The sequence below is a fragment of the Protomyctophum parallelum genome (genome assembly GCF_964188405.1).
Source record: "Protomyctophum parallelum genome assembly, chromosome: 3".
Taxonomy (NCBI): Eukaryota; Metazoa; Chordata; class Actinopteri; order Myctophiformes; family Myctophidae; genus Protomyctophum; species Protomyctophum parallelum.
In genome coordinates this window covers 38,551,700-38,578,886 of record NC_139698.1, presented here as the reverse complement: position 1 = coordinate 38,578,886, position 27,187 = coordinate 38,551,700, and the positions used below count along the sequence as shown (strand labels likewise).

The following is a 27,187-nucleotide window of genomic DNA, read 5'->3' as shown; positions in this document are numbered from 1 at the left end:
GGAACAGAAATGCAGTTGCATGCCAGGATTGGGCCATATAAACAGAGGCAGCAACGTTTTTATGCCTTATGAAAAGGGTGCCTTTAATATTATGTTCTTTAAGAAAGTTGGGTTATTAAATATTTAAAATACATTGCAATAATAACAATGTACTTCAATGTACCTCAGATGACACTGGCCAACCAGTAGCCTATAGGAATGGATCCCCCCAGGATTCACACTATCCCTGCTCTCTGGGATAAGAGTTTATTTTGAAATCAAATATATATATATAGTATGTCATTCGCTACTTTTAAAAGTAGCCCACTTTGTATCATGACACATATCCATATTCTTATTTGGGGAATTTACTCAGACATTAAATTAAATTATTTTATAAATTTTGTGATCATTTTACTGACATAAACAACTTAATAGTTCAACCCTGCCCTGTCTTTCCAGCTCATAAAACATATTTCTTGCTTAAAATAATACATTGAATTAGTCTTTTTCGCAGTGACAACACAACAGGCTTTAAGATGGTTATTGTCCCCATAAACCTCTCAGAGAATTGCAGTGTAATGTGTATTTTACAGCATTGTTCCACTATAAAGTTTAAACTGTGATGGATTAACAAGGCTGTGCCACTGACTGTGACCATGTCTCTACTCTTTAATCTTATAAACATAGGTACCCTACACACTGACTCTCTCTCTCTCTCTCTCTCTCTCACACACACACACACACACACACACACACACGTACGTGTGCTCGCATCATCATGCATGTGATTTCATGATTTAATAAGGATGACTGGTGTCTTGGGTCATCTCATCCAGACTGTTACACATCTGACAGTGTTTGACAAGCATCGTCATGATATATTATAGAAAAAGGGGGGGAAAAATTGCTGACGGGTGAGACATTACATCATCCAAACTGCATCCAGGATTCCAGTCGGAAAAGGATTTCCTTGGCTTTTTTATTTTATTTTATAAGACAGGAGAATGCTGCCCATGGTTCTGAACCATTTTCACTGACTGATTATTTTAAGTGTGTCTTTATCATACATAAGACCCCTGAATGAGTTTTACATTATGGGTATTCATACATCCATCCCCACAAGAAAATCTAAGCCTAAAATTGAAAGCCTCTCTGGAAGCCAAGGAAATGCTCACTATAAATCTGTTCTTTGGAAATCAATTAAGTGCTGTGATTGAACTTTCAGCAATACCTTGCACATATAAGTATGAAAAGGATATATTGATCTTTTATGCTGCAGATTCACTGTGTCTTTAAAACGAATAGCTGTTTTATAAGGTTTTGATTGAATTAGTCTCAGTATTGCTATTGCTACTGTATATTGGTAGAATTTGGTACAGTGTATTGGTGGTATTTCTCTGTATTCCCTTGTGGAAAACACACTCATATTATGTTATAACACCGTCTTCTGTGTATGAAATAATGTATTTTTATTTTAAAATAGAGGTTCAACACATTTTCTTTTAACCAAACACTTTAAATCGGTGTCTTCTCTCTTGTTTGGGTTGTTGAATGCTGGGTTCAAGTGTTATTAACATTTTGTCAAATATCTCCTACTAAAATGAGCATTAAAGTAACACTAAATCTCTCCTCCCCTCCCCACAACCATGACCCAGCATCTGGAGAAAGTTCTGTCAATGTGGTTTCAAAGGTCACTGAGATTTCCTTCTATGTGCTAACACCCTTTCTTTTTCTCCTCCCCTTTCTCCATCCTTCTGCTGAACAAAGCACAACAGGACTATGAGAATGACTACTGAGGACCATTCTCCTAGCACTTCAACCGTCCTCCCCCTCCTCTTATCATCTCCAAACTCCATTCCTCTATGTGTCCAATAACACAAGAACAATTTAGAGGACATCATTTAAAAGATTTCTTACTGATTTCTTAAAAGCACCCATATGTCCTCCTGACCAAGGCTTTCAACCTTTCCAACTTTGGAGAAATTTTTCCAAATAATTATTCTGGTCAGCAAAACTGTACAGGCCAGCATTATTCAATCTTGGTATAGATTGATGACCTGACAAGTACCCAACATTGTGAACATTGCAGGATTTTGGGAAGGTTTTGGAAATGTGACACACATGATCAGTAGTTTTGGTTAGCAATGTGTGTTGTATTACCGTACAAGCTAGGGGCTGTTTTAATCTCCCACAACCCCTCATTTGGATCTTATTCAAATGCGGAGTGGCAGTTCCCAAACGGTAGTCCCATGTCGTAAAGTGCACCCTGGGATGGTTATTTGGAAATGAAACAGGGCAAATTTCTAGCATCATTTAAGGTAACAGGTGGTTGTTATAATCAAAGCTGCCCCCTGAAGGTTGCAATGCCATTACTTGTCAGTTGCCAGACAAAAAAAGAAGTGCTCATACTCCCCTGAGGCCATAACGTTTGGAGTAAAAATGTGCTTTAATGATCACCACCATCGAGTTTAAGTGCCATCTGTCAACAAACTCTTGGTCTGATCCAACAGTTTGTGTAATGCTTCGCTGCTGCAACCTTTATATGAGCTTCTAGAAATGTTTCTTCTTTTACAAAGCTAATCTAGCTTTACAAAACCTCTTAATTTTCTGAAAAACCTTTTAATTTTCTATTAAGTTGGTTCATTTAATTAGCTTTTCAACCACTCACTCTTATTTGCATCCTGCTGCTGTCCATTGCATATGGCATTTTGCTCATTTCTGTTGCTATGAAATGGCAGAAAAACTAGCATAGCCAGTCCAACAACCAGCACATTTTTGACTGCATCACTAAAGTGCTTGTAAAGTTACATCTTCCACACAGGCCTCTGTTATACCATTTCCAGACATCTCTTTTGTCACAGTGCTAACTCGATCTGCCTATAAAACGTCCTAACCTGCTACTAAACCCATTGCCTCTGTGTTTTCATGCTGGCTGGCTAAGCACAGCCCATGGTGGTGGCTCATAAGATGCTTTTAGCTGTTTAACCAAACTGAACCCACATATCCCCATCAGTCCAACCCTTGCCCCGTGGAGGCTACCAGTCCTACAACCAGCCGTACAACCCTGCTGCTGTGGCTTACAACAATGACCAGGGGGGTGAGGAGGAGGAGGACGAAGAGCAAGACCCATATTATGATCGCGTTTACCCCCCTCAGTACTACCCTCGACGACAGCCCCCAGCAGGATATCGTTCTAGGCCTGCCCACTCTGATGATGTGGAGCTGAGGTCACCAGGTGTTTTGAGCAGGCTTTCACGTGATCTGTCTCGACTGTCTGGAAGAGAGAGTAGCGACGTGGTTGTCCTGGAGGACACGCAGGAGGGAGGCAATTAGAGGAACGATGGAAGGATAGACTCACCTCAAGTGCTTGAGCCCTGCACACTAAGATAAGCCTGCACACACACACACACACACACACACACACACACACACACACACACGCACACACACATACACACACACACACACTCTCTCACACACACACACACACACACACACACACATACACACACACACACACACACACACACACACACACACACACAGCATACATTCTAACATTCACATGTACATACCGTACATCCTGTAGTCACACCATCCAAATAGACACTCCCCCATTTGAAACTGGTGAGAACCGCCCCGCCCCCTCCCTGTATACCCCAGTGGTTCAGTCAACCAGGTGAGAACCACCCCACCCCCTCCCTGTATACCCCAGTGGTTCAGTCAACCAGGTGAGAACCACCCCACCCCCTCCCTGTATACCCCAGTGGTTCAGTCAACCAGGTGAGAACCACCCCACCCCCTCCAGGTATACCCCAGTGGTTCAGTCAACCAGGTGAGAACCACCCCACCCCCTCCAGGTATACCCCAGTGGTTCAGTCAACCAGGTGAGAACCACCCCACCCCCTCCAGGTATACCCCAGTGGTTCACTCCACCAGGTGAAACCATGTAAATAGCTGAGTGGACTCTTGTATATTAACTTTGTCAGAGGGGTATCCGAAAAAGTGCCTGATTTATGCTAGTACTGTTGAGGGGTTATGTAAAAGAAAGAGAATACTATACCCATCTACAGCTGATTTCAGGACTTTTTTGTTGTTATTATTTTTTGTTTATTTGTGAAGCTGCATGTCACTCTTGAGCCAACCATTGACAATTAGAACTGGACATGTGCATCTTGATTTCTGATTTGGTTGTATGTAGCTAGCTAGATGAACGTTGGATGAAGATGGACTGATTACATTTGTACAGGCTGCTTTTTATAATGAAAATCATTAATGTGTCTGTGCATTATGGAAGAAAGGGAAATACAGAATATATACATAATTGTGTTGTGTCAAGACAATATTTTCCACGTGATTTCTCAGTATTTGTCGAGTGGCTTCGCTTTTCATGATTTCTTAAAAAACTGAAATAACGTTTTTGTCCTCAATGACAGTGTTGAAGCAAAATATTCTGTGTCCAATTTCAACATTAACACTGTGCGTTAATGTTGTGTGTGATTACATTGTGTTTGACACATTGTACTGTGTTGGATGACATTTGTTCCTGAACAGGTTAAAAAAAGAAATTAACCTAGTGAGTTAAATATCTGCTGATTTATACATGTGTTTTTTAATTTAAAATTTCTAACTTGACTTTGCCATTTAGTTATTGTTGTTCTTATGCAAAGTAAGGCCTATTCACTGTGGAAGTCATTTACCAATTAGCAGTTTGGCATTTGCCTTCTGCTAGAGGTAGTCTAGAGGTAGTCTGGTCTGGCACAACCAATAACATCATCCCAGTTGTCTTCTAGTTCTAACAGATGAAACATGAATAAACTAAGATTCCAGCTCAACTGAAGTTGAAGGAACTAAGAACAGTTACCCATGCAATGTGTCACACCACCATTCAAACCTTTGGCACTATAATAATTATTTATTTTATCGTTTGTTTTTATAACCAATAAAACTGTAATAAGACTTCTGCATTGTGTTTCTGACTGTGTTAAACATTTTACTGCTCAAAATTAAATCACAATTGTATTTTATTCAGATACTGTTACAAAATGCTGTTACATTACTGTTACAAAACTGTTACATCTACTGGAAAAGTAGGAGGCTGAAGATACAAAGAAAACTACCAGCCAGGAAAATTCTGTTGTTTTTAGTTGTGTTACTGTTTTACATTTTGGCTTCTATTATAGCATGTTAACATTCCAGGAAGAGAAAGCCTGGACTTTCCATCAATGATGTCAGGTGGGTTTTTGCACTGTCCACAGCCCTCCTCTGAGAGACAGTACACAGTCCTGTCTGACTCAGGAGGTAAAGTGGCGGTTGGGAACCAGAAGATTCCCAGTTCGACCCCGGACTCCCCCAGAGTTATTGTCCAAGTAGCCTCTGAACCCCTATTGCTCCCGATGTGAGCAGTTTGGTGCCTTTCATGGTTTCTTCTACCATCGGTGTGTGAATGGGTAGTACACATATACAGTATACTATATATATATACACACACACACACACATACACACACAGTATATACTGTATATATATATTTATTTTTTAGTGACAAGATAGGTTGAATATGGATGGAGTGGTCCTGAAGACCTTAAAATACAAATTAAAATCCTACTGTCCCTTCAGTGTGGTACCATGATGAAGCAAACATTAACTACAGCAAGAGTCTAATGACTTTGCACAATTTACTGGTCCAGTACTTCTCATGTTTGAGTAAACGATCACTTCAAGTTGAATGAAGTAACCACACCACTGCCTTTGAGGGTGCATTAACAACACTACTTTGGGGGACAGATACTGTACCGACACTGTGGCCCTAGAGCATTTCTGACCATGAATTTTACAATACACAGTAACTTTTTACTTTGAAATGTTGTTTCTGAGTTATTTAACTTAAACGCCCAATGCATTCTCTATGGCAATAGCACAAACTTTGGCATGCTACTAGTCCTACATACTTAAACCTACCAACCCCATTCTAGCCTACTTAGGTTCATCTTGCGGTGGACATTGCCTGAAAAGGAATCTTTGAAAGGTGTCATAGTTTTAGAAATATAGTGCTTTCAAATTTGAGACTTTTAACATGGGGCTCAATGGCAGATTTTGCCACGTAAAAAAATCACTTTCACCTAGAAACTCCATTCACACTTTTTATTATTCAGCTTACTGTGGAGACACATGCTGGAACGTTTTACTTTGAAATGTTTTGTAGTTTCTGAGTTATTTAACTTAACTTAAATCCAACCGACGAATCAGCGTCGTTTCAACTTGATGACGTCAAACAACAGTGCCGTCCAGACACAAACAAACATGGCTGCCCCCACTGCGGTAACTCACCACCGTATCAATCTGGCTATTAAATCGACGTATGATAAATTGTTTCTTTGAAGACACGAGAGGTTTTATAAACATCATCATCCGACATATTTTACCGCTTTGTTTTCATGCTAGTAGCACTCGTTGGCTGTGTTTGTTTGGTTAGCAAACAGGTTAGCCATAGCCTCATGATTGACAACAACGTCATCTGCTTTCCTACTATTCTGATTGGTTGGTATGAACCAATCACCGAAGACTGCCTCTTTGGCAACGCCCATCTCAGAAACGGTTGTAGTAGGGAGGGCGTTCAGACTGAATAATGGAGTGAAACGAAATGAAAATTCAGGCTGAGTGTCAGGCTTGTCAAGGAATTTGGGGTGGTTAAACATAGAAAACACCTCAGGGCAGCTATGTTTAAAACAACAGCTGTTACTATTTGCCTGAAGGCAGTTATTCTGCTCTGTTGTGACACAGCTGTTGTTTACTGTCTATTATAGAACCTTTATTATCTTAGACCTGCGTTTGACTTCTCCACCTGTTAAATCAGTGTTGCCTTAAGACGTTTCCCTTGGTTAGGGGTAGGGGAGGTGGAGACTAAGTTCAGTATATGAAGGCTCTCGCTCTAATGTATGTTGTGACACACGGCTGGTTTTTTCCATACATGTCATCCTGTACTACTGGTATACATTGACTGTAAGTGTGTGTTTCCTTGCGGTACCTCAATTATATCACTCAAGCTTTAAAACGTTTCCTGCCTCAATTGATTTGTCTCTTCTCTTTACTGAATTGAGTTCCCAATACAGATTTGCATGGACATTTTGGAGGTCCAACCGCGTTGATTCCGGATTGCTGGCTTGCTGACTGTGGAAGGAGTTTGGCTACGTGGAGAAGGGTGCCCCTTGGCCAGGCGGTTTTTAGGAAATCGAGGTGAGCATTGTGCGCCCTTTGTGGGGAAAACCTGGCAGCCTTCTCTGTTTAGCCAAAATTTCTGTGGTACATTGTCTTGTAGAAGTGCAGTCTGTTTCGGGAATTTGTGGGAGACAATTTGTTGGGTTCATTAGTGTTTTGAAGGTTTGGTGATACTTTGTTTGTGTTGTTGTAGGCCGTCCACAAAACGAAGGGGAGAATACATGTGTATTGCTCCTTAAAAGTGACAGAGGGGTATTCATTGCCTGCTGCTGGTCAAAATAGGTTGGGTGACTGTTTAAATGGTATTCCCAGACCTTGAGTGGATGGTCTGACAAAAGGGAGATGAGAATCTTGCCTTCGTAGCTACTACAAGAAAAGGGGAGTTGATCTCTGCCTTATGGATCCTTTGCTAAAAAAGCATAAAAACAAAGCGCTATTTTTTTTTTAGAGAGAAACGTACGTGAGTGAATGGTTTGTCTGTGACAACGGATTAAGTCCTGAGTGTTGACATTGTGTGGTCTGCCTGTGTGTGTGTGTGTATGTATGAAGGCAGGCAGTGTGAGAGGGAAAAAAAAATAGAACAGAGAAGAAAGGAAAAGTGAGTGTGAGAGAGTGGTGTAATTTCATTTTTACCTTGACATTATATTGGGTGTGATGAAATCATAAAATATCCTATTATAGATATTGGTTCTGTGTCATATGTGGAGTCAAAGTAATATTGACGAAAAAGTGTGCCTCTAATAGTTAGATCTATTAACTACATTATAAATTTATTTTATATGTAGGGACAAAGTATTCTTTATGAAAAAGTGACTACGGAAATACTTCATATGGTCAGTTTGAGTGTCTGAATTAGGTTATTTTATTTTTTCTTTCTCCTTTTATTTGTTTGTTGTGTGAGAATGGGTTCTGCTAACTCAAGAAAAGGGGCCCCGACTACTGGCCCTGCTAAGATTATGTGTGAGAAGTTTGGGGTTAAATCGGTTGAATTTCTGCCAAAGTGGCACAAGGAGTTAGGATTTCCTCAAAATGGGAGTTTCAGTAACGCATTACTCCGTTCCCTGAGAAAGAACATGGCACAGAAATATGAAGCAAAAATTGAAAAAGGGAAAATATCTGCTTCTGCTGAATTGAATGCCAAATGGGCCAAGCAGTTGACCATTCTTAAACAGTGGGAGAATGAGGCTATTTCAAGAAAGCGTGTTGAAGTAATGACTACGAATGTGAAAGTTTTTGTTGCTTTGAGCGCTGATGAGGCACTCATCACCATTCAAAATGTGTGGCCTAAGGCCCTTGTCGATGGAATAACGGGGACAGATCACTATACAACCCCATTCTGTGATTATGTGACGGATTTCGATCCAACATTTCCACAGAATGGGTCGTTCGATAAAGCTCATAATTTGTTGTTGAGAGAACTAATTACTCCACCCCACACATCGGGACCATCCAATTGGGATTATGCATATATGCGAGAGTGTGTCGGAGTCTGGGATATTATTGGTCGAAAGGTTAATCATACGAATGGGATTATTAAATCTCGTCCAAAAGTTACTATGGTTTCTGTCCATACTGTGGATGACCTGTTAGATTGTCCCCCGGGGCCACAGCAGGTTGTGCTTGTTCCCGTGCCAGCAATCCCACTTGCACCGGCACTCCCTGCTGTGCTCCCAGGCGTAGGCCTTAGTGACATCCCTGTGGGGGGGTCATTGAGACAAGCACCAGCTGGGAGTATACAATCTCCTCAGCTGCTGCCCCAAGCCTCAGGGGGGGGTCAGCCGGGGTCACCTCCTCAGTATGGAGAGATATGGTCTGAGCTTGTTGGAAGCCAGGAGGATAAATATACATCTCCAATTAGCACTCCACGTGGGGGTGCTCCGATTTATTCAAGAGGATTCTATTCCCCTAGCGGGCTTAGCCCGTCATCCAGTATGACTAGATCTGGCCTCCCGTACCAGCCCACTATGGACACCAGTTTCTCTGCACCCATGATTGAGTGTCCGAATGGTGCTGGAGGCATCCAGAGGGTTTATAGGCCATGGAAGGTGACTGAATTACAGGCAATAATTGGCTCATTGCCAGACCCAAAAAACAATGGGAAAACATTTGCAAATGCTTTAAGGAAAATGGTGTTGCAATGCAGCCCTACAGCAGGAGAACTAGAACATGTTTGCATTACTAAAATGGGGTTGCTGTGGGCTGAGGTTAAGCCAGCAAATTGGGTGTCAACTGTAGAATGGTCAGTCGACGCAGTATCTGCGTATCAGGTACAGCTAGCCGATCTGATAACTGCGTTTGAGACTAAGTTCAAACCGGTTATAAACATGACAATGGTTAACTCATGTGCACAGAAAGCAGGGGAAGCATTTGATTGTTATTTTGCTAGGAAGTTGCCTATTTTCAATTCACACAGTGGCAATGAACAGCCCACTGACACCACAGCTGATTCTCCTTGGGAGAGACAGTTTGTGCAGACCCTGGTGGATGGATTGCTGCCTGAAGTAAAGACGATTTTTGTGAGACATTGTGTTGCCTGGCAGAGCGCCAGATTGGATGAGGTGAAAAAGTACTGTGTCCATGCTGATGCAGTGATCCAAGAGGAGAAGAGCCTGCAGGTAAAAAAATCTAAAGCCACTTCTGAGAGGCTTCAAATGGCACAGTTGGACTATTATGCTCCAGAATCCAGAGGCAGGTCAGCCAATAGGGCTCGATCTGTTAGTCGTGGCCGCGGCAGAGGGAGAGGAAGAGGCAGAGGTGGTTATAGGTACAATGATGGCTTATGTTGGACTTGCCATAAACCAGGCCACCAGGCAAAGGATTGTACTGTTGAAATCTACGAGGAAGAATATGAGCAAACAAGAACGCGTCCTCCAGCTTCACATGTGTCTGTGACGCAGCCGCAGCAAGATTGACTAGGCTCCCCAACTGACAATGACATATTACAGGGGCCGAGTGAGCATGTGCAAGTTGGCACAAGCGGTCCTGACAAAGGTGATATTTTTTATCTTTCACCTCGCTATTTGAAATACAAGTCTACTGATCTGCCATTATTCAAGATAACTGTCCATGGGGTTGTGTATGACATGTTGGCAGATACAGGAGCCACGGATTCATCACTAAGGACAATGTCTGATGGGTTCCGATTGTCAGAAAGGGAAAAGACTTGTGTGGGGGTAACTGGCACGCCGCTCACATGTAAAATGACTCAGCCTTGTCCCGTGACATGTGAAGATTTTGGGATTTCAGATTTGCAGCATTCATTTGTCATAGTCCCGGAGTGTCCTGTGAATTTAGCAGGCAGAGACCTGCTATGTGCACTAGGTTTAACCATTGTCTGTACTGAAAAGGGATTGGTTTTGAAGAAATCGGATTTGATTGATAATTTATCGACCAGTATGTTATCACATTCTCCGACAACGCCAGTTTATTCATACTGTTGGAAAGTTGATGTATCTCCAGTTACTCAAAAATTACATGATTTTGTAAAAAGTCACGGTACTGCGAACCTTGTGAAAAATGATCTCCGCACTTACGAGTGTGTAGCTTATGAGTCACAGGATGTCATGAGTGAGCAGTTTGAGAATGTATGGAATGAACAGCATGAAAATGAGCAATTATGTGGTAAAAGTGTCTTGGTCACAGGGGAGTTTATTGTTTTATTGGTGGAGTTGACTGAAAAGCAGAACGAAATGTATGGCCGGGCAGGTGTCCCTCACATTGTGTTGGCAAAATCACCTACGTTCTCCCAGCAGGAGATTGACATGTTGTTACAGGAGCCAGAGGGTGTGGGGGAGGCAGGCCACCATCCATTCCATTGCTTGTTGACTGTCCATAAAGTGGTAAGATTAGAATCAGACCCATTTGCTTCCAGTATCACACACACGTTTGTGTGCAAAGATAAGGAAATGCATCCCGCTCTAAAAGGGGTTCCAAAGGAATTGTGGGCCACTCATAAATATGATGTGGGTCTAATAAAAGATGCCACCCCATTAGTGGTTATTCCTAAGTCTGATTACAGGCCCAATAAGAAACAATATCCGCTTCGACCTGATGCTGAAATCGGAATGACACCCATTATTGAGCAACTCCTAACGGATCAAATTATAGTTCCAGCCCCAACTTCTCCAGTAAATAGTCCCCTCTTACCGGTGAAAAAGGCCGATGGCCGTACATGGAGGCCTGTACATGATTTGCGTGCAATAAATGAAGCTGTGTTTGCCCGAGCATCTGTAGTACCAAATCCAGTAACTATTTTGAATGTTATTCCCAGTGATTCATGCTGGTTTAGTGTAGTGGATTTGAGTAACGCATTTTTTAGCGTGCCTGTTGAACCAGCATCTCAGTTTTGGTTCACATTTACTTTTAAAGGGAAAAAGTATAAATGGACTCGTCTTCCACAGGGTTTCACAGAGAGCCCGTCAGTGTTCACTGCGGCATTGCAGGAAAGTTTAGCAGGGTTTGTATTCCCTGGCAGCAGTATATTAATTTCCTTTGTGGATGATATCCTAATTTGCTCTCCATCTGAGGAGGTCTGCATTTTAGATACGAATGCCTTGTTGAAATATCTTGCATCGCAAGGGCATAAGGCATCATTGGATAAAGCCCAGCTCGTGCAAGAAGAAGTGCGATATTTGGGTCATACAATTTCAAAAAATAGCCGGGCTATAAGTAATGATAGAATACAAGCAGTATTGTCAATACCTAAACCTGTGACTAAAAGGCAGCTCCTTGGTTTTTTGGGATGTACTGGATTTTGTAGACAATGGATATGTGAGTATGCAAGATTAGCTCAGCCATTGTCTGACATAGTGCATGGGACTGGACTGGCTGCAAATGACTGTTTGACTTGGACCCCTGAGGGTATGGAATCCTTTAGGAAATTAAAGGAGGCTCTAGCCTCAGCCCCTGCATTGGGTATTCCTGATTTGACGAAAGAATTCACTTTAGCAGTTGATGTGAAAGATGGATTCTATAGTGCTGTATTGTTACAGCGACATGGTGACAGATTGAAACCAGTTGCATATTATTCAAAGCAGCTGTCAGCGGTGGTGAGAGGTCTACCTTTGTGCGCCAGGGCGGTGGCTGCAACAGCGGTGGCTGTGCAGGCTTCTTCATCTGTGGTGGCGTATAGACAACTGACTGTCTTGGTTCCACATGCAGTAGCTGCTATTCTGTTGCAAGCTAAAACTGCTCATCTAACTCCAGCTTCCACTTTGCATTACTATAACATTTTGAGTCTACCAAATGTTATTCTGAAAAGGTGTAATGTATTGAACCCTGCTACATTTCTTCCTACGGAGGAGGACGGGGAGCCACATGACTGTATGGCAGTAATATCTGAGGCAGTGACCCCCAGACCTGACTTGTCTACCACGCCTCTCCTAAACCCAGAGCTGATTTATTATGTGGATGGCTCAGCCAAGAGGGTGAACGGAATAGGAGCAGTTGGTTACGCTGTAGTCAGTGATTATGATTTGGTTGAATCTGCAAGGCTACCGTCACACCTGTCCGCCCAAGCAGCAGAGCTATTCGCGCTCACAAGAGCTTGTGTCTTAGCAAAAGGGAAATCAGTAAATATCTATACAGACTCCCGGTATGCTTTTGGTGTGGTTCATGATTATGGGACTTTGTGGAGAAATAGGGGATTTCTCACTTCCCAGGGGGCGAAAATTCAACATCATCTCCTTGTTAACAACCTCTTAGAAGCTGTTCTGCTTCCATCTCAGGTGTCTGTCTGTAGGTGTCCAGCTCATGGTAGGGTTGTGGATGCAGTATCAGAGGGAAATTGGTTTGCAGACTCTATGGCAAAACAGGCAGCGGAGTCTAAGACAGGCGCACTGCAGATGTTTCTTGATTCCGCTGGGAAAGCGGCAGTGTCACAGCCGGATGTGGTTTTTGACCCACGGATGTCTTTGACGGAGATTCAATCTTTGGCTCTGTCCGGTGAGAAATCAGCTTGGAGGAAACATGGTGGGTGTGGCCCAGATGGAATCTGGAGGGGGCCGCATCAAAGACCTTACTTGCCTAAACGGCTGTTCTCCTACATGGCGAAAATGGCACATGGACTGGATCATGTCTCAAAACAAGGTATGATTAATCTTTTAGCTCAGACCTGGGACAGCATCGGATTCACCACCACTGCGGAGAACTACTGCAGAAAGTGCCTAGTGTGCGCTCAACATAACGTGGGTAAGTCACAAAAAACAATACAATCTGCTTTTCCAACACCTAGCTGCCCATTTGAACATGTCATGATGGATTATATTGAGCTAACTCCTGCTAGAGGATATAAGTACTGCCTTGTGGTAGTTGATCTTTTTTCCAAATGGATTGAGGCATTCCCATGCAGACATGCAGATGCAAAGACCACAGCTAAGCATCTATTACAAGATGTTATCTCACGTCATGGGATTCCTTTAAAGTTGTCTTCGGATAACGGAAGCCACTTTGTTAACAAAACAATATCATATATGGCAGAGAAAGCTGGAATTGATTTAAGGCAGCATTGTGCATGGCATCCGCAGAGTGCAGGTGCTGTAGAGAGGGCTAACGCCGTTCTTAAAAATAAACTTGAGAAAATGATGGAAGAGACAGAATTGGATTGGGTATCTTGCCTCCCCTTGGCGTTAATGTATATGAGAGGTAGACAGCACTCCACCATAAAGCTTTCACCGCATGAAGTGTTGACAGGTAGAGTTATGTCTATAGGGCAGAATCTGTATACTGGTGGCCCTACAGATATTGTGGCTGTTGACGAGGCTATAGTAGCCTATTGTAAGCAATTGAATCTCATTGTGAATTCTCTTTCTATGCAGGTGAAAGCGGCGCTTCCGACGCCCTTAGCGAAAGGTGAGAGAACGCATCCGTTCTGGCCTGGCGATTGGATATTCGTGAAAGACTTCAGGAGGCGGCATTGGAATTCTCCAAGGTGGAGAGGGCCATTTGAAGTGCTGTTGACTACACCCACAGCAGTAAAAGTGAAGGAGAGAGTGACGTGGATTCACGCTTCGCATTGCAAGAAGGCTCCAACACCGCAAGATGATGTGGTCGCGGGGAGCGGTGCAGTCAGCGCTGCTGCTGATACCAGTGCTAGTGATGATGTGGATGCTGCAGCTCCATGAAAGTGAGGATGGCTCTGTCACGCCGAGGCAGCAGCGTGACATTCATCACCCCAACTTGGCAATGTCAATGACACTGAGTTTCGCAGTCGAGATGAATTATAGCGATTGCTGGATCTGTCAACATTTGCCTACAAGTGTGGCTGCGCCTTTGTGGATGTCCATTCCGCTTACACGAGAGGAATTGTTGTTTTATAATTGGCAAGATGTAGATGTTAACACTGTTCTATGGAAATTTAACCCTACAGAGAAGTTGCCCAAAGGAGGAAAGATGCCCAATACACCTAATCTATTTGCCCACACATATCAACGTGTAAAGAATAATGTCATTTTCCGGTCTTCATCTACATGTAAGACTATGCCCATTTTGCAGGCCGAAGATGTAAAATACTGCTTCACTACAATACAGCCCAGCAGCGGTAATAGTGTGCTTATAGGTAAGAGTTCTTGTGACAGTGATACTACAATGATAATAGATCTCAGCAATCCTTCCAACTTACCAGAAAAGATTTATGCTGTATGTGGGCCAAAAGCTTACACACGTCTTCCAGCTAATAGTCAAGGGTTGTGTTATTTGGCTCATGTCATTCCAATGATTAGAAAAGTAAATATAACAGAAATCCAATCTTTGTATTCCCAACACATGAGAAAAACTATTACTCGGAAAAAGAGGTCACTTTCCTGGTGGCAAAAGGTCCTGGGGGTAGTGATTCCTAGCTATGGAGTATACAATACGCAAGCGGAGCTTACAGCTCTATCAACTGTCTTAGAGAAGCACATGAATGCATCCGATGACGCCGTATCAGCTTTGGCGACTGAAGTAAATGAAATAAAAACTATAACCTTGCAGAATCGCATGGTTTTGGACGTAATTTTAGCCAGCAAAGGAGGAGCTTGTCGGGTTATTGGAACGGAATGTTGCAGTTATGTGTCAGACCCGTCAAAAGCTATTGCTAGACTGCACAATGATACTTTGGCAGGTGTGCAAGAATTACACAAAATCCATGGTGGTGTGGTTTGGGGATTTTTCGAAGGATGGTTCGGTGGTGTGGGGAATACGTGGACGCGTATACTAGTTTTAATTGTCATGACGGTGTTTGTATTCCTGCTTGTGATTTGTGTTATCTCTGCGTGTATTAAAGCAGTAATGTCAAGGATTGTGGGTCCCGCTTCTGTAGTAATGCTCCAGTTGGAAGTCCCAGTGGTGCGAGGGTGGGTTCCTCCCTTCTGGGAAGATGATATTGTTTAATTCTATGTGTGTTTTTTTTCCTTGGGGTTTCGTGGGATGTTTGTGCCTGAATACCTGTGTATTCTGATGTGTTTTATTGTATATACTATGTTATTGATTTTATGGTTTTATCATGTCGTACGCCATGTGGTGGTCGTTTTCTCTTATGAGATAGGCCGGTGTAGGAATTTTCCCAGAATGTTACGAGATAATGTTATGATAAGGGGTTTTTCGCCTACCCGTACGATATGAGTGAGTGTTTTAAAGTTTAAAAAGGGGGGTATTGTCAAGGAATTTGGGGTGGTTAAACATAGAAAACACCTCAGGGCAGCTATGTTTAAAACAACAGCTGTTACTATTTGCCTGAAGGCAGTTATTCTGCTCTGTTGTGACACAGCTGTTGTTTACTGTCTATTATAGAACCTTTATTATCTTAGACCTGCGTTTGACTTCTCCACCTGTTAAATCAGTGTTGCCTTAAGACGTTTCCCTTGGTTAGGGGTAGGGGAGGTGGAGACTAAGTTCAGTATATGAAGGCTCTCGCTCTAATGTATGTTGTGACACACGGCTGGTTTTTTCCATACATGTCATCCTGTACTACTGGTATACATTGACTGTAAGTGTGTGTTTCCTTGCGGTACCTCAATTATATCACTCAAGCTTTAAAACGTTTCCTGCCTCAATTGATTTGTCTCTTCTCTTTACTGAATTGAGTTCCCAATACAGATTTGCATGGACAGGCTAAGTCCTACATACAAAATGATGTAAAACGAGGATTAAAAAAAAATCTAAAATTCAAAAAACGATGGGCTATAACCCATCATTTTTTTCAAATCCTCAAAAATGATGAAAAACGGCGTGCTATAGTATGCCGTACGATATGGGCTATAGCCCATGGTCCAAAATGATGAAAAACGAGGATAAAACAAAAAAGAAAAAATCAAGAAACGATGTGCTATAACCAATCGTTTATTTTTTCGTCATTTTTTCATTTTTTTCAAATCCTCAAAAATGATGAAAAACGACGTGCTATAGTATGCCGTACGATATGGGCTATAGCCCATGGTCCAAAATGATGACGTTCTCTACCGCAACATACTTAAAAGTATAGCGGTGTATGAGAATGGGTGTTGCGGAGGATGAGAAACTTTTTCTCATCCTCCGCAACACACATGCTGGAACTTTTTTACTTTGAAATGTTTTATAGTTTCTGAGTTATTTAACTTAAATGCCCAATGCATTCTCTATGGCAATAGCACAAACTTTGGCATGCTACTAGTCCTACATACAAAATGATGAAAAACGAGGATAAATAAAATTCAAAAAACGATGGGCTATAACCCATGTTTTTTTAATTTTCTTAATTTTTTTCAAATCCTCAAAAATGATGAAAAATGGCGTGCTATAGTATGCCGTAAGGTATGGGCCATAGCCCATGGTAAAAAATGATGAAAAACAAGGTTATTTTTTTTTTCAAAAATTCAAAAATCGATATATGGCTATAACCCATGTTTTTAGTATTTTTTATTTTTTTTTCAAATCCTCAAAAATGATGAAAAATGGCGTGCTATAGTATGCCGTACGGTATGGGTCATAGCCCATGGTCAAAAATGATGAAAAACGAGGATATATATTTTTTTTTATTTCAAAAAACGATGGGCTACAACCCATGTTTTTAGATTAAAAAAAAAAAAAATCAAATCCTCAAAAATGATGAAAAACGGCGTGCTATAGTATGCTGTACGATATGGTCCAAAATGATGAAAAACTAGCATAAAAAGAAAATTCAAAAAACGATGGGCTATAACCCATCGTTTTTTCCATTTTTTAATTTTTTTCAAATCCTCAAAAATGATGAAAAACGGTGTGCTATAGTATGCCGTGCGATATGGGCTATAGCCCATGGTCCAAAATGATGAAAAACGAGGATAAAAAAAAAAAAAAAAATCTAAAATAAAATAAAACAATGGGCTATAACCCATCGTTCTTTTCATTTTTTCATTTTTTTCAAATCCTCAAAAATGATGAAAAACTGCGTGCTATAGTATGCCGTACGATATGGGCTATAGCCCATGGTCCAAAATGATGAAAAACGAGGATAAAAAATAAAATTAAAAATTAAAAAAACAATGGGCTATAACCCATCGTTTTTTTCATTTTTTTCAAATCCTCAAAAATGATGAAAAACGGCGTGCTATAGTATGCCGTACGATATGGGCTATAGCCCATGGTCCAAAATGATGAAAAACGAGGATTAAAAAAATTATAAAAAATTCAAAAAACGATGGGCTATAACCCATCGTTTTTTTTTATTTTTTTATTTTTTTTCAAATCCTCAAAAATGATGAAAAACGGCGTGCTATAGTATGCTGTACGATATGGGCTATAGCCCATGGTCCAAAATGATGAAAAAGGAGGATAAAAAATAAAAATAAAAATAAAAAAAACAATGGGCTATAACCCATCGTTTTTTTCATTTTTTCATTTTTTTCAAATCCTCAAAAATGATGAAAAACGGCGTGCTATAGTATGCCGTACGATATGGGCTATAGCCCATGGTCCAAAATGATGAAAAACGAGGATTAAAAAAAATATCAAAAATTCAAAAAACGATGGGTTATGACCCATCGTTTTTTTATTTTTTTTTCAAATCCTCAAAAATGATGAAAAACGGCGTGCTATAGTATGCCGTACGATATGGGCTATAGCCCATGGTCCAAAATGATGAAAAACGAGGATTAAAAAAATAATCAAAAATTCAAAAAACGATGGGCTATAACCCATCGTTTTTCTCATTTTTTCAAATCCTCAAAAATGATGAAAAACGGCGTGCTATAGTATGCCGTACGATATGGGCTATAGCCCATGGTCCAAAATGATGAAAAACGAGGATAAAAAAAAAATCTAAAATTCAAAAAAACAATGGGCTATAACCCATCGTTTTTTTCATTTTTTTCAAATCCTCAAAAATGATGAAAAACGGCGTGCTATAGTATGCCGTACGATATGGGCTATGGCCCATGGTCCAAAATGATGAAAAACGAGGATTAAACAAATTATCAAACATTCAAAAAACGATGGGCTATAACCCATCGTTTTTTTTATTTTTTCATTTTTTTCAAATCCTCAAAAATGATGAAAAACGGCGTGCTATAGTATGCCGTACGATATGGGCTATAGCCCATGGTCCAAAATGATGAAAAACGAGGATTAAAAAAATAATCAAAAATTCAAAAAACAATGGGCTATAACCCATCGTTTTTTTTAATTTTTTCATTTTTTTCAAATCCTCAAAAATGATGAAAAACGGCGTGCTATAGTATGCCGTACGATATGGGCTATAGCCCATAGTCCAAAATGATGAAAAACGAGGATAAAAAAAAAATCTAAAATTCAAAAAAACAATGGGCTATAACCAATCGTTTTTTTCATTTTTTCATTTTTTTCAAATCCTCAAAAATGATGAAAAACGGCGTGCTATAGTATGCCGTACGATATGGGCTATGGCCCATGGTCCAAAATGATGAAAAACGAGGATTAAACAAATTATCAAACATTCAAAAAACGATGGGCTATAACCCATCGTTTTTTTCATTTTTTCATTTTTTTCAAATCCTCAAAAATGATGAAAAACGGCGTGCTATAGTATGCCGTACGATATGGGCTATAGTCCATGGTCCAAAATGATGAAAAACGAGGATAAAAAAAAATTCAAAAATTCAAAAAACAATGGGCTATAACCCATCGTTTTTTTTCATTTTTTTCAAATCCTCAAAAATGATGAAAAACGGCGTGCTACAGTATAGTATGCCGTACGATATGGGCTATAGCCCATATCTTCGCGGTGTATGAGAATGGGTGTTGCGGAGGATGAGAGCATTCCTCTCATCCTCCGCAACACAATGCATTCTCTATGGCAATAGCACAAACTTTGGCATGGTACTAGTCCTACATACTTACACCTAGCAACCCCATTCTAGCCTACTTAGGTTCATCTTACGGTGGACATGTTTGCCTGAAAAGGAATCTTTGAAATGTTTCATAGTTTTAGAAATATAGTGCTTTCAAATTTACAATGGGGCTCAATGGCAAAAATGATGAAAAACGGCGTGCTATAGTATGCCGTACGATATGGTCCAAAATGATGAAAAACGAGGATGTAAAAAAAAATCTAAAAACTATGGGCTATAAACCATCGTTTTTTAATTTTAATTTTTTTTTCAAATCCTCAAAAATGATGAAAAACGGCGTGCTATAGTATGCCGTACGATATGGGCTATAGCCCATGGTCCAAAATGATGAAAAACGAGGATAAAAAAAATCTAAAATTCAAAAAAACAATGGGCTATAACCCATCGTTTTTTTCTTTTCATTTTTAATTTTTTTTCAAATCCTCAAAAATGATGAAAAACAGCGTGCTATAGTATGCCGTACGATATGGGCTATAGCCCATGGTCCAAAATTATGAAAAACGAGGATTAAAAAAATTATCAAAAATTCAAAAAACGATGGGCTATAACCCATCGTTTTTTTTATTTTTTTCAAATCCTCAAAAATGATGGAAAACGGCGTGCTATAGTATGCCGTACGATATGGGCTATAGCCCATGGTCCAAAATGATGAAAAACGAGGATTAAAAAAATTATCAAAAATTCAAAAAACGATGGGCTATAACCCATCGTTTTTTTTAATTTATTTTATTTTTTTCAAATCCTCAAAAATGATGAAAAACGGCGTGCTATAGTATGCCGTACGATATGGGCTATAGCCCATAGTCCAAAATGATGAAAAACGAGGATAAAAAAAAAATCTAAAATTCAAAAAAACAATGGGCTATAACCCAACGTTTTTTTCATTTTTTCATTTTTTTCAAATCCTCAAAAATGATGAAAAACGGCGTGCTATAGTATGCCGTACGATATGGGCTATGGCCCATGGTCCAAAATGATGAAAAACGAGGATTAAACAAATTATCAAACATTCAAAAAACGATGGGCTATAACCCATCGTTTTTTTCATTTTTTCATTTTTTTCAAATCCTCAAAAATGATGAAAAATGGCGTGCTATAGTATGCCGTACGATATGGGCTATAGCCCATGGTCCAAAATGATGAAAAACGAGGATAAAAAAAAATTAAAAAATTAAAAAAACAATGGGCTATAACCCATCGTTTTTTTCATTTTTTTCAAATCCTCAAAAATGATGAAAAATGGCGTGCTATAGTATGCCGTACGATATGGGCTATAGCCCATGGTCCAAAATGATGAAAAACGAGGATAAAAAAAAATTAAAAAAACAATGGGCTATAACCCATCGTTTTTTTCATTTTTTTCAAATCCTCAAAAATGATGAAAAACGGCGTGCTACAGTATAGTATGCCGTACGATATGGGCTATAGCCCATATCTTCGCGGTGTATAGCGGTGTATGAGAATGGGTGTTGCGGAGGATGAGAGCATTCCTCTCATCCTCCGCAACACAATGCATTCTCTATGGCAATAGCACAAACTTTGGCATGGTACTAGTCCTACATACTTACACCTAGCAACCCCATTCTAGCCTACTTAGGTTCATCTTACGGTGGACATGTTTGCCTGAAAAGGAATCTTTGAAATGTTTCATAGTTTTAGAAATATAGTGCTTTCAAATTTGAGACATTTAACATGGGGCTCAATGGCAGCTCTATAGGCACGTCAAAAGTCACTTTCACCTAGAAACTCCATTCACACTTTTTATTATTCAGCTTACTGTGGAGACACATGCTGGAACTTTTTTTTATTTTTATGTTTTGTAGTTTATGAGTTATTCAACTTAAACGCCCAATGCATTCTCTATGGCAATAGCACAAACTTTGGCATGCTACTAGTCCTACATACTTACACCTAGCAACGCCATTCTAGCCTACTTAGGTTCATCTTACGGTGGACATGTTTGCCTGAAAAGGAATCTTTGAAATGTTTCATAGTTTTAGAAATATAGTGCTTTCAAATTTGAGACATTTAACATGGGGCTCAATGGCAGCTCTATAGGCACGTCAAAAGTCACTTTCACCTAGAAACTCCATTCACACTTTTTATTATTCAGCTTACTGTGGAGACACATGCTGGAACTTTTTTTTATTTTTATGTTTTGTAGTTTATGAGTTATTCAACTTAAACGCCCAATGCATTCTCTATGGCAATAGCACAAACTTTGGCATGCTACTAGTCCTACATACTTACACCTAGCAACCCCATTCTAGCCTACTTAGGTTCATCTTACGGTGGACATGTTTGCCTGAAAAGGAATCTTTGAAATGTTTCATAGTTTTAGAAATATAGTGCTTTCAAATTTACAATGGGGCTCAATGGCAAAAATGATGAAAAACGGCGTGCTATAGTATGCCGTACGATATGGTCCAAAATGATGAAAAACGAGGATGTAAAAAAAAATCTAAAAACTATGGGCTATAAACCATCGTTTTTTAATTTTTAATTTTTTTTCAAATCCTCAAAAATGATGAAAAACGGCGTGCTATAGTATGCCGTATGATATGGGCTATAGCCCATGGTCCAAAATGATGAAAAACGAGGTTAAAAAAAAATCTAAAATTCAAAAAAACAATGGGCTATAACCCATCGTTTTTTTCTTTTCATTTTTAATTTTTTTTCAAATCCTCAAAAATGATGAAAAACGGCGTGCTATAGTATGCCGTACGATATGGGCTATAGCCCATGGTCCAAAATGATGAAAAACGAGGATTAAAAAAATTATCAAAAATGAAAAAAACGATGGGTTATAACCCATCGTTTTTTTCATTTTTTTCAAATCCTCAAAATTGATGAAAAACGGCGTGCTATAGTATGCCGTACGATATGGGCTATAGCCCATGGTCCAAAATGATGAAAAACGAGGATAAAAAAAAAATCAAAAATTCAAAAAACGATGGGCTATAACCCATCGTTTTTTTTATTTTTTTCAAATCCTCAAAAATGATGAAAAACGGCGTGCTACAGTATAGTATGCCGTACGATATGGGCTATAGCCCATATCTTCGCGGTGTATAGCGGTGTATGAGAATGGGTGTTGCGGAGGATGAGAGCATTCCTCTCATCCTCCGCAACACAATGCATTCTCTATGGCAATAGCACAAACTTTGGCATGGTACTAGTCCTACATACTTACACCTAGCAACCCCATTCTAGCCTACTTAGGTTCATCTTACGGTGGACATGTTTGCCTGAAAAGGAATCTTTGAAATGTTTCATAGTTTTAGAAATATAGTGCTTTCAAATTTGAGACATTTAACATGGGGCTCAATGGCAGCTCTATAGGCACGTCAAAAGTCACTTTCACCTAGAAACTCCATTCACACTTTTTATTATTCAGCTTACTGTGGAGACACATGCTGGAACTTTTTTTTATTTTTATGTTTTGTAGTTTATGAGTTATTCAACTTAAACGCCCAATGCATTCTCTATGGCAATAGCACAAACTTTGGCATGCTACTAGTCCTACATACTTACACCTAGCAACGCCATTCTAGCCTACTTAGGTTCATCTTACGGTGGACATGTTTGCCTGAAAAGGAATCTTTGAAATGTTTCATAGTTTTAGAAATATAGTGCTTTCAAATTTGAGACATTTAACATGGGGCTCAATGGCAGCTCTATAGGCACGTCAAAAGTCACTTTCACCTAGAAACTCCATTCACACTTTTTATTATTCAGCTTACTGTGGAGACACATGCTGGAACTTTTTTTTATTTTTATGTTTTGTAGTTTATGAGTTATTCAACTTAAACGCCCAATGCATTCTCTATGGCAATAGCACAAACTTTGGCATGCTACTAGTCCTACATACTTACACCTAGCAACCCCATTCTAGCCTACTTAGGTTCATCTTACGGTGGACATGTTTGCCTGAAAAGGAATCTTTGAAATGTTTCATAGTTTTAGAAATATAGTGCTTTCAAATTTACAATGGGGCTCAATGGCAAAAATGATGAAAAACGGCGTGCTATAGTATGCCGTACGATATGGTCCAAAATGATGAAAAACGAGGATGTAAAAAAAAATCTAAAAACTATGGGCTATAAACCATCGTTTTTTAATTTTTTTTTTTTTTTCAAATCCTCAAAAATGATGAAAAACGGCGTGCTATAGTATGCCGTATGATATGGGCTATAGCCCATGGTCCAAAATGATGAAAAACGAGGTTAAAAAAAAATCTAAAATTCAAAAAAACAATGGGCTATAACCCATCGTTTTTTTCTTTTCATTTTTAATTTTTTTTCAAATCCTCAAAAATGATGAAAAACGGCGTGCTATAGTATGCCGTACGATATGGGCTATAGCCCATGGTCCAAAATGATGAAAAACGAGGATTAAAAAAATTATCAAAAATTCAAAAAACGATGGGCTATAACCCATCGTTTTTTTCATTTTTTTCAAATCCTCAAAAATGATGAAAAACGGCGTGCTATAGTATGCCGTACGATATGGGCTATAGCCCATGGTCCAAAATGATGAAAAACGAGGATAAAAAAAAATTCAAAAATTCAAAAAACGATGGGCTATAACCCATCGTTTTTTTTTTTTTTTTTCAAATCCTCAAAAATGATGAAAAACGGCGTGCTACAGTATAGTATGCCGTACGATATGGGCTATAGCCCATATCTTCGCGGTGTATAGCGGTGTATGAGAATGGGTGTTGCGGAGGATGAGAGCATTCCTCTCATCCTCCGCAACACAATGCATTCTCTATGGCAATAGCACAAACTTTGGCATGGTACTAGTCCTACATACTTACACCTAGCAACCCCATTCTAGCCTACTTGGGTTCATCTTACGGTGGACATGTTTGCCTGAAAAGGAATCTTTGAAATGTTTCATAGTTTTAGAAATATAGTGCTTTCAAATTTGAGACATTTAACATGGGGCTCAATGGCAGCTCTATAGGCACGTCAAAAGTCACTTTCACCTAGAAACTCCATTCACACTTTTTATTATTCAGCTTACTGTGGAGACACATGCTGGAACTTTTTTTTATTTTTATGTTTTGTAGTTTATGAGTTATTCAACTTAAACGCCCAATGCATTCTCTATGGCAATAGCACAAACTTTGGCATGCTACTAGTCCTACATACTTACACCTAGCAACCCCATTCTAGCCTACTTAGGTTCATCTTACGGTGGACATGTTTGCCTGAAAAGGAATCTTTGAAATGTTTCATAGTTTTAGAAATATAGTGCTTTCAAATTTACAATGGGGCTCAATGGCAAAAATGATGAAAAACGGCGTGCTATAGTATGCCGTACGATATGGTCCAAAATGATGAAAAACGAGGATGTAAAAAAAAATCTAAAAATTATGGGCTATAAACCCCTCGTTTTTTAATTTTTTTTTTTTTTTCAAATCCTCAAAAATGATGAAAAACGGCGTGCTATAGTATGTCGTATGATATGGGCTATAGCCCATGGTCCAAAATGATGAAAAACGAGGATAAAAAAAAATCTAAAATTCAAAAAAACAATGGGCTATAACCCATCGTTTTTTTCTTTTCATTTTTTTTTTTTTTTCAAATCCTCAAAAATGATGAAAAACGGCGTGCTATAGTATGCCGTAAGATATGGGCTATAGCCCATGGTCCAAAATGATGAAAAACGAGGATTAAAAAAATTATCAAAAATGAAAAAAACGATGGGTTATAACCCATCGTTTTTTTTATTTTTTTATTTTTTTAAAATCCTCAAAAATGATGAAAAACGGCCTGTCATAGTATGCCGTACGATATGGGCTATAGCCCATGGTCCAAAATGATGAAAAACGAGGATTAAAAAAATAATCAAAAATTCTAAAAACGATGGGCTATAACCCATCGTTTTTTTCATTTTTTCATTTTTTTCAAATCCTCAAAAATGATGAAAAACGGCGTGCTATAGTATGCCGTACGATATGGGCTATAGCCCATGGTCCAAAATGATGAAAAACGAGGATTAAAAAAATAATCAAAAATTCTAAAAACAATGGGCTATAACCCATCGTTTTTTTCATTTTTTCATTTTTTTCAAATCCTCAAAGATGATGAAAAACGGCGTGCTATAGTATGCCGTACGATATGGGCTATAGCCCATAGTCCAAAATGATGATAAACGAGGATAAAAAAAAAATCTAAAATTAAAAAAAACAATGGGCTATAACCCATCGTTTTTTTTCATTTTTTCATTTTTTTCAAATCCTCAAAAATGATGAAAAACGGCGTGCTATAGTATGCCGTACGATATGGGCTATGGCCCATGGTCCAAAATGATGAATAACGAGGATTAAACAAATTATCAAACATTCAAAAAACGATGGGCTATAACCCATCGTTTTTTTCATTTTTTCATTTTTTTTAAATCCTCAAAAATGATGAAAAACGGCGTGCTATAGTATGCCGTACGATATGGGCTATAGCCCATGGTCCAAAATGATGAAAAACGAGGATAAAAAAAAATTCAAAAATTCAAAAAACAATGGGCTATAACCCATCGTTTTTTTCATTTTTTTCAAATCCTCAAAAATGATGAAAAACGGCGTGCTACAGTATAGTATGCCGTACGATATGGGCTATAGCCCATATCTTCGTGGTGTATAGCGGTGTATGAGAATGGGTGTTGCGGAGGATGAGAGCATTCCTCTCATCCTCCGCAACACAATGCATTCTCTATGGCAATAGCACAAACTTTGGCATGGTACTAGTCCTACATACTTACACCTAGCAACCCCATTCTAGCCTACTTAGGTTCATCTTACGGTGGACATGTTTGCCTGAAAAGGAATCTTTGAAATGTTTCATAGTTTTAGAAATATAGTGCTTTCAAATTTGAGACATTTAACATGGGGCTCAATGGCAGCTCTATAGGCACGTCAAAAGTCACTTTCACCTAGAAACTCCATTCACACTTTTTATTATTCAGCTTACTGTGGAGACACATGGTGGAACTTTTTTTTATTTTTATGTTTTGTAGTTTATGAGTTATTCAACTTAAACGCCCAATGCATTCTCTATGGCAATAGCACAAACTTTGGCATGCTACTAGTCCTACATACTTACACCTAGCAACCCCATTCTAGCCTACTTAGGTTCATCTTACGGTGGACATGTTTGCCTGAAAAGGAATCTTTGAAATGTTTCATAGTTTTAGAAATATAGTGCTTTCAAATTTGAGACATTTAACATGGGGCTCAATGGCAGCTCTATAGGCACGTCAAAAGTCACTTTCACCTAGAAACTCCATTCACACTTTTTATTATTCAGCTTACTGTGGAGACACATGCTGGAACTTTTTTTTATTTTTATGTTTTGTAGTTTATGAGTTATTCAACTTAAACGCCCAATGCATTCTCTATGGCAATAGCACAAACTTTGGCATGCTACTAGTCCTACATACTTACACCTAGCAACCCCATTCTAGCCTACTTAGGTTCATCTTACGGTGGACATGTTTGCCTGAAAAGGAATCTTTGAAATGTTTCATAGTTTTAGAAATATAGTGCTTTCAAATTTACAATGGGGCTCAATGGCAAAAATGATGAAAAACGGCGTGCTATAGTATGCCGTACGATATGGTCCAAAATGATGAAAAACGAGGATGTAAAAAAAAATCTAAAAACTATG

General features: G+C 39.3%; 1 protein-coding gene across 5 annotated transcripts in view; it reads left to right on the top strand.

The window, feature by feature from the left end:
- Window positions 1–27,187, top strand: part of col14a1a (collagen, type XIV, alpha 1a) — a 594,115-nt gene that overhangs the window by 196,111 nt on the left and 370,817 nt on the right. For 2 of the 5 annotated variants that reach the window (XM_083761059.1, XM_083761058.1), the window contains exon 48: window positions 2,996–4,932. In XM_083761059.1, the coding sequence (XP_083617185.1) occupies window positions 2,996–3,315 (320 nt within the window). In that variant the 3' untranslated portion in view covers window positions 3,316–4,932. Of the gene's footprint in view, window positions 1–1,749; window positions 4,933–27,187 lie in introns of those variants that run through there. The other 3 variants (XR_014569039.1, XR_014569038.1, XM_083761060.1) reach the window with 3 other exon arrangements.